This window comes from Theropithecus gelada, chromosome 2, assembly GCF_003255815.1.
Source record: "Theropithecus gelada isolate Dixy chromosome 2, Tgel_1.0, whole genome shotgun sequence".
In the NCBI taxonomy this organism is placed as follows: domain Eukaryota; kingdom Metazoa; phylum Chordata; class Mammalia; order Primates; family Cercopithecidae; genus Theropithecus; species Theropithecus gelada.
Genome location: NC_037669.1, coordinates 81,729,767 through 81,745,539, shown reverse-complemented (window position 1 = coordinate 81,745,539; position 15,773 = coordinate 81,729,767). Strand labels below are relative to the sequence as shown.

The 15,773-nt window shown below is 45.1% G+C and overlaps 1 protein-coding gene across 19 annotated transcripts in view; it reads left to right on the top strand.

Annotated features, from left to right (window-relative positions):
- The window catches only part of PXK (PX domain containing serine/threonine kinase like), a 97,633-nt gene that overhangs the window by 76,410 nt on the left and 5,450 nt on the right, over positions 1 to 15,773 (top strand). For 10 of the 19 annotated variants that reach the window (XM_025374466.1, XM_025374429.1, XM_025374450.1 and 7 more), the window contains 4 exons: positions 3,925 to 4,002; positions 4,530 to 4,616; positions 5,092 to 5,161; positions 7,897 to 7,959. In XM_025374466.1, the coding sequence (XP_025230251.1) occupies positions 3,925 to 4,002; positions 4,530 to 4,616; positions 5,092 to 5,161; positions 7,897 to 7,959 (298 nt within the window). The remainder of the gene's footprint in view (positions 1 to 3,924; positions 4,003 to 4,529; positions 4,617 to 5,091; positions 5,162 to 7,896; positions 7,960 to 15,773) is intronic. The other 9 variants (XM_025374413.1, XM_025374433.1, XM_025374468.1 and 6 more) reach the window with 2 other exon arrangements.

Genomic DNA, 15,773 nt, shown 5'->3' with positions numbered 1-15,773 from the left:
CCCTGACAGTCCGGCCTCTAGGATTCAGGAATTAGTATTAGACCTCGCTCTTCCCCTAAGCCAGAGAGCCTATGCAGCAAAGATAGTAAGATTTTAAAATCCAACATTAATTATTGTATGTACACTGACTTTCTGGAAAGATATACAGGAGACTGGTAACATTGGTTTCCTCCATGGATGTAGGTAGGAGACTTTTCACTGTGTATGTGCCCTTTTATACCTTTGGGATTTTAAACTATGTGACTGTATTACCTACTGACAGCTTTTTTTTTTTAAATTTTTACAGAATAATGAAGACAGAAAGTTCAGCATGATCTGGGGATCTTATTTTCCAGGACTGGACTGCTCATGGTTTAAAAAGCTAATAAATTAAGAAATGGCCCAGGCGCGGTGGCTCATGCCTGTAATCCCAGCACTTTGGGAGGCTGAGGCAGGTGGATCATTTGAGGTCAGGAGTTCCAGACCAGTCTGGCCAACATGGCAAAACCCCATCTCCACTAAAAATACAAAAATTAGCCAGCCTTAGTGGCAGGTGCCTGTAATCCCAGCTACTTGGGAGGCTAAAGCAGGAGAATTGCTTGGACACAGGAGGCAGAGGTTGCTGTGAACTGAGATCACACTACTACACTCCAGCCTGGGTAACAAAGTGAGACTCTGTCTCAAAAAAAAAGAAATGATGGAGGCAGAGGTTGCAGTGAGCTGAGATCATGCCACTGCACTCCAGCCTGGGGAACAGAGTGAGACTCTGTCTCAAAAAAAACAAGAAAGAAATGATAGGCTCAGAAACAAACTGGGCTGTTAGGAATGTCTCCCAACAGGGAAAGCTGGAAAGTTTACTCTTGTAAAATTCAGAACATAAATCTCTCACAAAGAAAATATCTATGAAGTTATAAAATAATAACTGGTTGGATTCGTGTATGTTCCAATAAGCTTTATATAATTAAAAAAAATTTTTTTTTTCTTTTGAGACAGAGTCTCACTCTTGTCGCCCAGGCTGGAGTACAATGGTGTGATCTCGGCTCACTTCAACCTCCACCTCCCAGGTTCAAGCAATTCTGCTTCAGCCTCCCAAGCAGCTGGGATTACAAGCATGTGCCACCACGCCTGGCTAATTTTTGTATTTTTAGTAGAGATGGGGTTTCATCATGTTGGTCAGGCTGGTCTTGAACTCCTGACCTCAGGTGATCCAACCACCTTGGCCTCCCAAAGTACTGGGATTACAGGCATAAGCCACTGTACCCAGCCAATTTTTTTAATTTTTAATTTTAATGTTAATTTTTTTTTTTTTAAGGTAGGCGATTTTTTGTTGCCAGGCTGGAGTGCAGTGGTGCAATGACAGGGCTTAGTGCAGCCTCAATCTCCTGGGCTCAGGTGATCCTCCTGCCTCAGCCTGTTGAGTAGCTGGCACAACAGGCATATGCCACCACACCCTGCTCATTTTTTAATTTTTTGTAGAGACAGGGTCTCACTATGTTGCCCAGGCTAGTCTTGAACTCTTGGCCCCAAGTGGCCTCCCAAAGTGCTGGGATTACAGGTGCGAGCCACTGTGCCTGACCTAATTTTAAAATTTTTAATTTTTATAAAAAAATACAATATAAAATTTACTCTCTGAACCATTTTTAAGTGTACAGTTTAGTGGTGTTAACCATCTTCACATTGTTGTATAACAGATCTCTAGAGCTTGCAACCTGAAACTCTATACCTGTAGAATAATAACTCTCCATTTCTCCCTCCTCACAGCTCCTGGCAATCACTATTGTACTTTGTTTCTATGATCTTGACTACTCTAGAAACCTTATATAAGTATTTATCCTTTGTGAATCATTTATTTCACTTAGCATAATGTCCTCAATGGTCATCTATATTGTAGCATGTGACAATATTTCCTTTTTTTTAAGGCTGAATAATATTCCATTGTACGTATATGCCACACTTTGTTTATCCGTTCATCTGTTGATGAACATTTAGGCTGCTTTTATCTCTTGTCTATCATGAATAATGCTACAGTTTACATGAGTGTGCAAGTATCTTTTTGAGATCCTGCTTTTGATTCTTTTGGATATATACCCAGAAGTGGAATTCCTCATGTTCCATTTTGTAGTTTTTTGAGGCACCTCCATACTGTTTTCCATAGCAGCTCTACTACTCTACATTTCTACCAGCAGTGTACAAGGGTTTCAGTCGCTCCACATTCTCACCAATACTTATCTTATTATTTTATTTTTTTATTTTTTTATTTTATTTTATTTTTTTTTTGAGACGGAGTCTTGCTCTGTCCCCCAGGCTGGAGTGCAGTGGCGCGATCTCGGCTCACTGCAAGCGCCGCCTCCTGGGTTTACGCCATTCTCCTGCCTCAGCCTCCCGAGTAGCTGGGACTACAGGCACCCGCCACCTCGCCCGGCTAGTTTTTTGTATTTTTAGTAGAGACGGGGTTTCACCACGTTAGCCAGGATGGTCTCGATCTCCTGACCTTGTGATCCGCCCGCCTCGGCCTCCCAAAGTGCTGGGATTACAGGCTTGAGCCACCGCGCCCGGCCTATCTTATTATTTTAATAGTGGCTATCCTAATGGGTGTAAGGTGATGTCTCATTGTGGTTTTGATTTACATTTCTCTAATGACTAAAGACATTGAGTGTCTTTTCATATGTTTATTGGCCATTTGTATATTTTCTTTAGAGAAATATCTATGTCTTTTGCCTCTTTTTAATTGGGTTACTTACATTTTGTTGTTGAGTTGTTGGAGTTCCTTTATATATTCTGGATATTAACCCCTTATCAGACCTATGATTTGCAAATACTATGTCCCATTCCTTGAGTTGTCTTTTTACTCTGTTGTTCTTTGTTGCACCAATGTTTTATTTATTTATTTATTTTTCTTTTTTTTCTTTTGGAGATAGGGTCTTGCTCTGTTGCTTAGGCTGGAGTGCAGCAGCACAATCTCAGCTCACTGCAACCTCCACCCTCCCAGGTTCAAGCAATTTTCCTGCCTCAGCCTCCCGAGTAGATTACAGGCATGCACCACCACACCTGGCTAATTTTTGTATCTTTAGTAGAGATGGAGTTTTGCCATGTTGGCCAGATTGGTCTCGAACTTCTGACCTCAAGTGATCCACCCACCTCGGCCTCCCAAAGTGTTGGGATTACAGGCGTGAGCCACTGTGCCCAGCTGCACCAAAGTTTTAAATTGATGAAGTTTAATTATTTTTTCTTTTATTGCCTGGGCTTTTGGTGGCATATCCAAGAAATCACTGCCAAATCCAGTGTCATAAAGCTTTTCGCCTGTGTCTTTTCTTTTAGGAGTTTTATAGTTTTAGGTCTTCTATTTAGGTTTTGAATTCATTTTGAGTTAATTTTTGTTTATGGTGTAAGGTAAGGGTCCAACTTCATTCTTTTGTATGTGGATATCCAATTTTCCCAGCACCATTATTGAATATACTGTCCTTTCCCCCATTGTATGTTCTTGGAACCCTTGTCAAAGATTATTTGACCATATCCACAAGGGTTTATTTCTGGGCTCTCTCTTCTTTTCCATTGGTCTATGTATCTGCCTGCATGTCAGTACCACACTGTTTTAATTACTGTAGCTATGTAATAGGTTTCAAAATCAGGAAACATGAGGCCTTCAACTTTGTTTTTCCTTTTCAGATTGTTTTGGCAATTTACAGCCCTTGAGAATCACTTGAATTACTTGAAACATATCATGTTTATTTATGTTTTAGTTTATGTGTTCATTGCTAAAAAATGCTAGAGAAGTGAGTGTGTTAGGGATACCAGAAGTGGCTGGGGTAGGATTTGAATGGACAGCTTTAACTGATTTTATTCCAAATGGCTCTTGATAACCACCTGCTCCTTCATTTACTCTAGGACTTGGGAGTATCTCCAGTCACCTGTTTCAATGGATGATGTACTTTTCTCCCCTTTCAGATCCCTACAAAGTTAAAAGAGGCATTGAGAATTGCCAAAGAATGTATAGAGAAGAGACTCATTGAAGAACAGAAACAGGTAAATTGATAACAGTTCCTCTTTACCTTTTAGTGTCCCCATCTTCTGCCGTGGTTTTTATAGTGATTGACATTTGACTGTTCACTCCACAAATATTTTAAGCATACTTACTTTCAGCCAGCCTTTAGGCTGAATGCTGCCCCGCAGAGCTGAATACTTGACAGTCCTGCCCTCAGTCCTGCTTAGTCTATGTGGGAAACAAACATGTCCAGGAAGGGCAGTCTGGGTTTCTGATCAGGGCATGCTGGCTGGTGGTAGTTGGGGGCATGCATGGTCCATGCTATCTCACCACATTCTTCTTCTGTAAAAGAGCGGAAGGCAGGAAGGCATCAGGGGCATGAGAAAGGACCTCTTCCTCTGCCATACTCCTCTACCTGGCATCCAGACCTGAGCCAGGAAGTAGACAGCCTGAGCAAGGAAAGTTTTTTTATCCCAATAAAATGTGGTTTGCCAAAACATGTTGGAGAAGATTTTCATTAGGAAGCTGCCTTCTGTGGGATATGCTTATATCTTATGGTCTCTTAAAGATTCACCAGCATCGAAGACTGACAAGAGCTCAGTCACACCATGGCTCTGAGGAGGAAAGAAAGAAAAGAAAGATTTTAGCTCGAAAGGTAAGTCTGGTGTCTCTCTGCATTCCCTCCATGAGTTCTTGAGTACATGTGAAGAAAGCTCTAGGTTAATGGTGCCCATTTAATGACAGATGGCTGTGCTATATCTCCTTGAAAGCTAAGACTATTTCCATATGACTGGGGTGCAGCTTTTTTTGGAAAAGAAAAAAAGCCATATGATAATCAGCAGAGAAATGGCCCATGTAGTTTCCTAGCTTGCTGGGCAGATCATGGCATAATGTATGTAATTGGAGGAAACAATTGGCCTGAGCTAGTAAAGTCAGCATTTGTTGTTTAATTTCCCCCTTTAGTTTTGACTGGGGCTTCTTCACTGTATTAAGTTATGGGGCTAAGTATGACCTTGTCTGTAGCTAGTTTAATGGTATGCCTGAAAAATATTTTTACTCTGACTTCCAGCTTCACTGTGTTTATTCTTTGCTTTCCTCTCCCTCCTCCCCCTTTTCTTTTATTCTTAAAGAAGTCAAAACGATCTGCTCTTGAAAATAGTGAGGAGCATTCAGCGAAGTACAACAACTCCAATAATTCAGGTAACTGGCTATAGATGATAATGGGACCCAGGACCCAGAGGTCAGGGTCAGTAGTCTCTAGTTGGTCAAGAGGTCTTGAGTTCTGCTGGCCAGAAACTGGGCAATGTAGTAATGACTACAGAGAACAAAATAACTCTGTCTCTAATGAAGGATTGCAACAGCATTCATAGGCTTACAGCACTCAAATGCTAGAAGGGACTTCTGAGGTAATTGGGTAGCTCACCTTCTTCACTGATGGCAGAATTTGATCAAGTAAAGACACAGGAGCATTAGCCATGGGAGGAAAACAGACCTGACTTAAAATGTAAGGCCTCCTGTTTTTTAGTAGAGCCTGCATGAACAGAAATGACCTTAAATCCTGCCTGCTGCTCTGGACCCCATGTGATGGGAGGATGTGCCTTCCTGTGTGAATTAAGGAAAGGACTCGACTGTGTGTGGGGATGGCAAGAAACCGAGATGGTACAAAGAGCACCATCCTGAGTTGGCGGTCCTTGCTGCCACTCCCAGCTGTCCCTCACCCAGCTCTGTTGGCTTTGGGCCATAATGTCCCATCTTTGGAAATCAGAGCCAGATTGAATGATCCCTGGGGGCCTTCCAGTTTTTCTAATTTATGAATCTGTAAAGTAGAGCCCACATAGAGAAGGGAGGGTTTCACCCTAGTGACCAAGCAGTTTTGGCTTAGCCCTGGAGGGCCATGGGAAGGGGAGATTTTTGGGTTGGGGAAAACCTGCTTATATTTTAGGCAGAGGAAGGACAGAGCAGAGAGGGGGAATTTGAAGATGCAAAAGAGACGGTGACTGGCAGGGGTGCCAGGGGGGTAGAAAGCCAAGGGTTAGCATCCAAAGCCCAGCTATCAGTGTCAGCTTTGAGGAAACCCATGCATCTCTTCCTAGCAGTAGGATTTGGTGGGGACAGGGAGGAAAGTAGAAGGGAGGAAATTGGGGGTATTCACAGGTCATGCCTCAGTCTTCTCAGTGAAGTCAGGGAGGAGAATGTCTGCCTGGGGCGTGAGGAGAAAAGTGTACAAGATGATTAGGCTGCAGCCCTGAGGGCTGGATGAGCCACAGCTGGAGAATGCAAGTGGCATGGCCAGAGCTGGAGATTGGAAGCCCTGAATAGAGAAAGTCCATAGACTCCAGAAGGAGAGTGAGAGTCACATTGACACCACTACAGGGTCCAGACTGGAGAAGGGCTCAGGGAGAGCTGCAAAGGAGAGGAAGGAGGGGAGGTCCCAAAGAGGACCAGTGCAGGCTCCTCGGGGGTGAATGCTGTTGTGGCTGGCGGGTAATTTCAGAATTGGAAGCCTATTTTCTCCATGGTTGATGGGAGGGTCACGGACCAGTCATGGTCATTACTATGCTGAGACTCATGACTCCAAACAGCAGTCATTCTGTCCAGTGGCTAATTTTTTATAGAGCAGAGAAAGCCTGACAGTGTGCTCTCTACCTTCTAAGACCCTGCCTGCCTGCAAAGCTGTGTCACGTGCAGCCAGGTGGGACTCAAGGACTTCAGGATACCCCAGTGCCCTCAGGAGTTTAGGAAAATGAAGTAGCAGTTGATGGATATATACAGATAATTCCCAAACCCTACTGGAATCAGGCAGTCAAGCTTCTCCCCATTAAAGTTCATTAGCACTACAAACAGTATAAAGACAGCATGCATTGAGTTTTACCCCCTTTTTCAGTGAAACACCCTCATATTTTAGAGGGAACTGAGGGAATATTGCAAGTAGAAAAGTATTAAGCTGGAGGGAGGTGTGATTTGATCAGGACATTTCTCATGATGGCCAGTGTCCATGAGGCACCAACATGTCCTGTGGGTAGTGAGTGAAGTGATGGCTGGGGCCTTAACCACACCAGCTCTGGTTGCTTCTCAGGCATGTGATGACAGCCCTCCCTTTGGGTGTGTGTGCCCATCAGCTCAGAAAGCACCTGACTAGGGAGATTTGGTTAACCTCTCCATAGGATCTCTATGTGTGGGAGGGGGCTTTCTGTGTCCACAGAAAGGCTTATGTAGGAACCTCTGCTCATTGGGCCACTTCATGTCAGCTCAGGAAGATATTTTCTCGGGATCACCAAGTAATAGGGAGATACTGAGAACTCGGGAATATTTACAATATAATAAGGTTACTAGATCCAGAAAAAGCATGCAACAGGTGGGATTTTGCACATTGTTTTAATGTGAATAAGGGTATTTACTGATTCTAGGTAAGAAAAGGCCTGTGAAATCCATGAACTGAATAGACCCTATCTAGTTGACTCTTCTTGCTGATAAAATGGAAGTTCTGCAGAATATGTTACTGGGTAGATGCTGTAGGGAGCTCTCCCTTCCTTTGGAAGCCCCCAGCAGGCTGCTCTGCACCTCTCTGTCCTCTGTACCACTTGTGGCCTCTGTCATTTGTCATTACCCAGGAGTGGAGATTGGGTCAGGAAGAGATATTGCAGACAATTGCATAAGCTGTTGATTGTACAAAGTTTCAAACCAGGCAGGCTTTGGGGAGCAGTGGGAGGCAAGGAGCTTTTAGTAGCTTGGGGAAGGAGGTGGACCTTGCACCAGAGTAAAAGCCTGTCATTGGGTCCAGTCTCTTGAGTTTTTTTGTCCCTCATCACCTTGTTTCACAAGGCTCACACACTAAGCCAAGTATAGATTCTCAGACAGCAGTGGGTCCCAGCCTGGGCCAAATTCCAAATGTCTTTCATTGGTCCCCATGAGGGTTTCTCTGTGTTTTATCTTAGCAGGATCTGGGGCCAGCTCACCTCTCACGTCCCCGTCATCGCCAACTCCACCCTCTACATCAGGTTAGTGATGGAGTAAAGTGACATGCCACCTTCCTGTCTGCCAACAGGAGGAGCAGGCTTTGCCTCTTCCTGCCTTGGCCCAACAATTTCAGGGGTTAGATAGCAGCAGCTTTCTCAATAGAGATCAGTGGGAGTGCAAATAAGCAGTGTCATTTGGGAGAGCTGAGGGGCTAGATTTCCAAGCTCAGTTTTCACAGGGAATGGACCAGTTTCAGGGCCACTGGCCACCCCCTGGCTCCAGCTTGCTGTCTTTGCTGAAAAGTTTCATACAGAGCTCCTCAGATTGGAGCCTGTCTTGGTACATGCTCAGCTGAACAACACAAACACACTGTGGCCCAGGGGTCCCGTCCTACCAGGCCTCTCTCCTCAGGGAGCCCGTCCATAGGGTCAGTTTTGTCACAGAGCACAACTGGTAAGATGTCTAGGTGGAGGAGTGAAAGAGTCACTGTGTTTCTGATTTTATGGCAACGATTTGACTCTGTTTTGCTCTGTAATGTATTTAATTATCTGAATATTTTTCTGTTATTAGCCTTTGTTTCTCCTTTGTAAATTAGATACAAGTTTTGATTGAAAAATGTAAAAGGAATTTATCTTGGAGACTGCTTATAAAAATAATCCCTGATTTTGTGGAGTAGCCCCATGATATCTTTCTTTTATTTTTGAGCCAAGATGTCTCTCCTAGTCTTTTGCAAGCCCAGTAAAAACAGTTGGGACGCCAGTATCTCCTTTTGCTTCTTAAATGAACCAGTTGTTTTAGATGTGCGAGGAGCTGCCTCTGCCACTCAGAGCTTGCTGGCTGTGCTTGGAAGGGTTCCTACAGCTATGTGAAGGGAGAGTCACTGGCAGGGGATTGGTATATGAGTTGATCCTATATTCATTGTTAATACCTAACACAGCACCCAGGAGCTGCCAAGAGCATTCCTCAACTCCACTCAAATGCTTCTAACTGACCCTCCTAAGAAAATGAGAGCAAGCAAACACAAGGGGACTAGTGTGAATGACTTACTTCTGGCTGAGGGTGGTTACTGGTGCCTTACTGCTGAATGTTCTAGGGCCAGGGCCTGTTTTGGGTAGCAGAGTTCCTGGTCCATGGAAGGATATTCTTGTCCTTATCTTACTTTGTCAGATTTCCCAAGAAAGCCCCCAAATGTTGATCAAGACAGAAAATAGGCCTTTTTTGTCTTTTGTGGAGATAAACTGTTTAGTCCCATTAGAAATGTGTGGTGATCTACTGCCCAGACTATATTGAGCCATTTCCTAGAAGATAGAATGTTAATTTAACACCACTTGGGCATATTAAGAAAATTGGAGAAAATTAATAATGAGAATCCATAAATCCTCCTTTAAGAAGCAAGGCGTGGGCCGGGCGTGGTGGCTCGAGCCTGTAATCCCAGCACTTTGGGAGGCCGAGACGGGCGGATCACGAGGTCAGGAGATCGAGACCATCCTGGCTAACACGGTGAAACCCCGTCTCTACTAAAAAATACAAAAAACTAGCCGGGTGAGGTGGTGGGCACCTGTAGTCCTAGCTACTTGGGAGGCTGAGGCAGGAGAATGGCGTGAACCCGGGAGGCGGAGCTTGCAGTGAGCTGAGATCCGGCCACTGCACTCCAGCCTGGGCGACACAGTAAGACTCCGTCTCAAAAAAAAAAAAAAAACAAAAAAAAAACAAGCAAGGCGCTTGAGGCACCTGTTTCAGGGTTCACAGCCCTTCTCTGTGTGGTTAGATCTGCCCCTGCTCAGTTGACAGTTGGTTCTTATCTCTAAATGCCTTTGGGAATTTACAATCTATTTGGACTTGGCCGGGCGCGGTGGCTCAAGCCTGTAATCCCAGCACTTTGGGAGGCCGAGACGGGCGGATCACAAGGTCAGGAGATCGAGACCATCCTGGCGAACACGGTGAAACCCCGTCTCTACTAACAAATACAAAAAAAAAACTAGCTGGGCGAGGTGGCGGGCGCCTGTAGTCCCAGCTACTCGGGAGGCTGAGGCAGGAGAATGGCATAAACCCGGGAGGCGGAGCTTGCAGTGAGCTGAGATCGGGCCACTGCACTCCAGCCTGGGCGACAGAGCCAGACTCCATCTCAAAAAAAAAAAAGAAAAAAACAAAAAACAATCTATTTGGACTTTTGGGGGGAATTCTCTAATTTATCTGTGTTTAAATGGGCGCTGTCTCATACAGTAGCAAGTCTGCATGAGATAAGGTAACTTTTAGAATAAGAGAAAAAAAGAGGAATCTTGTGTAATTAGAGTCAATGTTGGGAAAACTTGGAGGTGAGTGGGAGGGGCATTCCTGTGAATTTGATAGCACCCAGCCTGAAGGGGAGTCTTGAGGATTTAGAAGGAAAACACATGTGAGGCCCCAGCACAATGCCTGGCAGAGTGAGAGTGCCTGGCAGAGATGAGAGGTTCCCAGCAAATATTGGCTCCTCCTTTCTTTTATCTCCTTAATGTTTTGTTGATGAAACTGACTCAGCCTGCAATCTGACCTCTGCTGGGCATTTCCTGTAATGCATCTCATGAAAATGGTAACTAATATTGAGCATTTGCCTGGCAACCTAGCATTTCAGGCCCTAAGTATTTCAACCCAAGGGAGTTTATTCATTCAAGATGTAGTCAAGGTGCATTTACTGAGAACCTATGGTTTGCTAAGGACTGTGCTTGGCCCTGGGTTACAGAAATGGCTAGACAAGGCCCTAGCTCTTGTGGAGTCACATTTCCAGTGCCTCTCAGAAGCTCCAAAACAGTAGACACTGTTTAGGAAAAAACTCACACTCAAAAGTGTTTTTTCTTATTCTGTCACTCAACACAATAATAATCAACACAGACAGACTTCTGTGACCAAATGTCAGGGCATGGGGGAGTGGTTCTGTCCACCACCAATTAAGCAATCAGTTTTGCTGTGGATACCAGCTGGGTATCTACCTGGAGGTAGCGTCAGACTCCACAGGTTGAGGCTCAGTCCCCAAAACGACCTGCTCTTTCTGACACTATTTGCAAGGATGGGACTCCAGAACTTTTGACCAACCAGCTTCAAGTAGGAGTTCCCACAGCCCCCTCTTTAGTTTCTGTTAATTTGCTGGAGCAGCTCACAGAATGCAGGGAAGCATGTTTACTGGTTTATTATAAAGGATGTTACAGCCGGGCGTGGTGGCTCAAGCCTGTAATCCCAGCACTTTGGGAGGCCGAGACGGGCAGATCACGAGGTCAGGAGATCGAGACCATCCTGGCTAACACGGTGAAACCCTGTCTCTACTAAAAAAATACAAAAAACTAGCTGGGCGAGGTGGCGGGCGCCTGTAGTCCCAGCTACTCCGGAGGCTGAGGCAGGAGAATGGTGTGAACCCGGGAGGCGGAGCTTGCAGTGAGCTGAGATCCAGCCACTGCACTCCAGCCTGGGCGACAGAGCGAGACTCCATCTCAAAAAATTAAAAAAAAAAAAAAAAGATGTTACAAAGGATACAGATGAAAAGATGCATAGGGCGAAGTGTGGGGGAAGGAGCTTCCATGCCTTCCCTGGGCACATCACCCTTCAGGAACCTCCGCATGTTCAGCTATCTGGAAGCTCTCCAAACCCTGCTCTCTTGGGCCTTTTATGGAGATGTCATCAGATAGGCATGATTGACAACCATATAGAAATGTTGTTATAGAACCCAATTTGGGTCCGTTCACCCAGTGCAATAAAACCAGATCCCCACACCAAGGCTGTTTCAGTGATAGAAAGGAAGGCATTTATTGCAAAGTGCTGTGCAAGGGGGACCAGGCAGTGAAATGCTCAAAAATCTGACCTTCCAGGTGGCTTACAGGCAAGGATTTTTAACAGTGGGGTAAATTTCAGGAAAACAGAAGCTACAGGCAAAATTACAAATCAGTACACGGAGGTTGCACATTGGTTTAAGTTTAAAAGGGCGGGACATCTTTGGGGTAGGGGGTGCTCACAGGTAGATTCAGAGATCTAACTTGCAGTTGATCTTAGTTGCAGAAGCTCTAAGAATTTTGGGGTCAGTAGAAAAATGCTAACTTGCTAGGGGGAGTGACTTTCTCCAAGCCTCTCAGGAAGAAACTTAGAACAAAGGACAGTGGGATCCATAATGGGTACAGTTTAGTCTTCTTTTCCTCCTAATCTGGGATCTTTGTGGTGAGGGTCTTCAGTGGGGGCCTGAGCGTTTGAAAGACAACTCAGGGACATATGTTAAGATCTTATCTTTAGTTTCTATAGGGCAAGGGAACTTCTCTGGAGCTTTAACTTTTTTGGCTATTGTTCTTCAGCCACTTATTACCTTCTTGTTTACCAAGTCACTTAATTACCTCTATGGCTAGCTGGATGCCTGAAATTTTTCTTAAAGGAACATTTGGATTTTCCCTTATTTCCATGCCTTGAGGTTTACAGGTCCCTAAAAGTTGGGGGTGGTCCCAGTTCCATCTCAGTGTGATTGGACAAAAAGGGTATGATATAACCCCAGCAAGGCCTGTTTGTTCAGATTCTGCTTGGCCTCTCTGTACAACTTTCCTTCTTCTAGGGTATGGGGCATGTGTAGGAGATGCTTGGCAAATCTTCGATTTACATAGGCTTGCTCTGCCTTCAAGGCCTCTGCGGAGTGACAGCAGGACTCTGCGCCTAGGGATTACACCATTTTTGTTTTTGAGACAGAGTCTTGGTCTGTTGCCCAGGCTGGAATGCAGTCGTGCGATCTTGGCTCACTGCAACTTCCACCTCCTGGGTTCAAGCAATTTTTATGCCTCAGTCTCCCGAGTAGCTGGGATTATAGGCACTCACCACCACGTCTGGCTAATTTTTTTGTATTTTTGGTAGAGATGGGGTTTCACTATGTTGGCCCAGCTGGTCTTGAACTCCTGACCTCAAAGTGATCCACCTGCCTCGGCCTCCAGAGTGCTGCGATTACAGGCTTGAGCCATTGTGCCCAGCCAGGATTGCAACTTTTGGCTGGCCAGCCCCTGCTTAGGCTGTTCTTCCTTGCAGAACTGGAGGTCGGCCTTCTTCTGGGCTCAAGTGATCCTCCTGCCTCAGCCTCCTGAGAGACTGGGACTATAGGCGTGCACCACCACATCAAGCTAATTTTTAAATTTTTTGTAGAGACAGGGGTCTCACCATGTTGCCCAGGCTGGTCTCAAACTCCTGGGCACAAGTGCTTCTCTCACCTCAGCCTTCCAAATTGCTGGGATTATAGATGTGAGCCACAGCACCTGGCCTCACAGTTCTTTCTAATCAAGCACACTCTAAATCCTAAATCCACTGTGAACTCTGGCCTTTGGCAGTTTGCTCAGCAATAGATCAGCTTAGGTAAGTTGAATTCAGCAGCAGTGCCTTTCTTCCCTAAAGCATCAGTCGTAAGCACATTTATGGCAGCTAAAGGTGGTCTTAATCTCAGTTTCTAAGTGAAGGAGTCTTACTCTTATGAGCCCTTTCCAGCAATTGTGTAAGGGCTGGGGCCCCTCCCTTTTCTTACTGCAGCATCTTCTCTGGGGGCTCCTTCTTGAGATCCTTACCAAGTTGATGGGAGAAATATCCTTTCTCTAAGTCTGCTGGCAGTTGCATTGGGTGGGGTGGGATTCTCTAAGACTCTTTTGCTGAGACCCCTGTTTTTTCAGTAATAACATTCCTAGCACTTTCTGCAAAAGGTTGTTTTCTGCCTCAGGAAGGTCCCTCTTTCCAGGACTTTACAATTCTTTATCCTGGTTTATTTCATGGTAATACCACCAACTAGTGTTTATCCTCTATTCAGAGAACTGATAGGTTGTAAAGGACCCAATTTACACACACGCAAAGATTCCCTCCCACCCTCCTTTGGGAGCAGACAGGCCTATTGCCTTGCTATCTGTTTTTTTGAGACAAGGTCTCTCTCTGTCACCTTGGCTGGAGTGCAGTGGTGCAATCACGGCTCACTGTAGCCTTAACCTCCCACCTCAGCCTCCTGAGTGGAACTACAGGCATGTGCCGCCACCCTTGGCTGATTTTTGTCTTTTTGGTAGAGACGGGTTTTGCCATGTTGCCCAGGCTGGTCTTGAGCTTTGGGGCTCAAGTGATCTGCCCGCCTTGGCCTCCCATAATGGTGGGATCACGGCCCTTTTTCTAAAAAAATGGGTTTGTAAAAGAGTATTTTGGGAAAGCTAAGTAAGCAGAGGACCCTACATTGTTATTTAAAATAATTATATCTAATATATTTGGAACACTTATTTTGTGCCAGGCACTGTTGCTTTATAGTCATTTGTTTCAGTTAATCATCGTGAATACCTTCTTTTCCAGTGTGAGTGGACTCCAGCTTAGCTCCATTTTACAGTTGAAGAAACTGATGCTCTAGTAGGGTTGAGACTTTGACCAAGGTCACACAAGTTAGGCGGGTGCTAGAGCCAGGAGTGTAACTTGTTCTGTCGTTGTTCATTTACCCCATTGATATACTGAGTGCCTGCTTTCTGAGGGTGCACTGCAAGGCCCGTACTCTTAAATACTGTGTTCGGCTGGCGTGAAAAGAACCCTGAATGTTGAGTCAGTAAACCAGAGCTTGAGTCCTACCTAGCTCTGCCACATTCCCACTATGACCTTGGACAAATAATTTCTTGAGGCTGTCTTTTAAAAGAAGTCTCGCTCTTTATTAGATAGGTGGCATACATGGCGAGGCTTTATAAGCAGTAAAGCACTATCGGGTATAAACTGGCAGCTAAAGGTGGTCTTAATCTTGGTTTCTAAGTGAAGGGGTCTTACTCTTATGAGCCCTTTCCAGCAATTGTGTGCCTGCTTTTTTTTAAAAAAAAAAAAAAGAATGTCCTGCAATCGGATAATTCTAGCTGTTCTTACTTGTAGTTTATATTTTAAGCAATAATTTTGAGGTGAGAGAGCTGGCAGTTTGTAGAAAACCCAGTTTGCAAGAATGAGTGCAGAGAAAGGGAAGTTTCAAATCTGCAGAGAAAGAGGTGTGGGAGCCCTCCGAAGGTTTGCTTAAAATTCAACTCACAAAACAGATTAATAAGAGAAAAGGCATACGAGTTTATTATTTAATGTGTATACACAGGAGCCTTCAGAATGAAGACCCAAAGGTACAGGGAAAATTGTCCATTTTTATGCTTAGGTTCAACAAAGTATGGACAGCTGTGTGGAAATATGATTGGAGGAAAAGGCTATGATCTAATGCTAATAGGCTGAGTGGGGAAACCCAGCAAGGCTGTCTATCTAGATTGTTCTCAGCCTGTCTGAGCAGCATTCCTTCCTTCTGGGTGTGGGCAGGACCCTCTCTGGAATGGGGGTCTTATGACCTATAGTCAGACAAGGTAGGTCAGGCGATTTCTTTTCTTTTTTGATGTGGAGTTTCGCTCTTGTTGCCCAGGCTGGAGTGCAATGGCGCGATCTCGGCTCATTGCAGCCTCTGCCTCCCGGGTTCAAGTAATTCTCCTGCCTCAGCCTCCCAGGTAGCTGGGACTACAGGCATCCATCACCACGCCCGGCTACTTTTTTGTATTTTTAGTAGATACAGAGTTTCGCCACGTTGGCCAGGCTGGTCTCGAACTTCTGGCCTCAGGTGATCCACCCACCTTGGCCTCCCAAAGTGCTGGGATTACCGGCGTGAGCCACCATGCCCAGCCAAGTGATTTCTTTATGAACAGTTTTTACACAGAAAGGTGGAGGGAGAGTAATATTTTTAGGTATGATAGCGGGCTTTGGGGAAAAGGGTTTCTGTTTCTACGACCCACCTTGGAGAAAGAGGGATTCTAGTTTCTCTGGCTAGCCTTGGGGGACAATGGGACTGAGAAGGCTGGAGGGCCTCTTTTCCCAGTTTCCCAACCCCTTTCCAGGAGAAAGC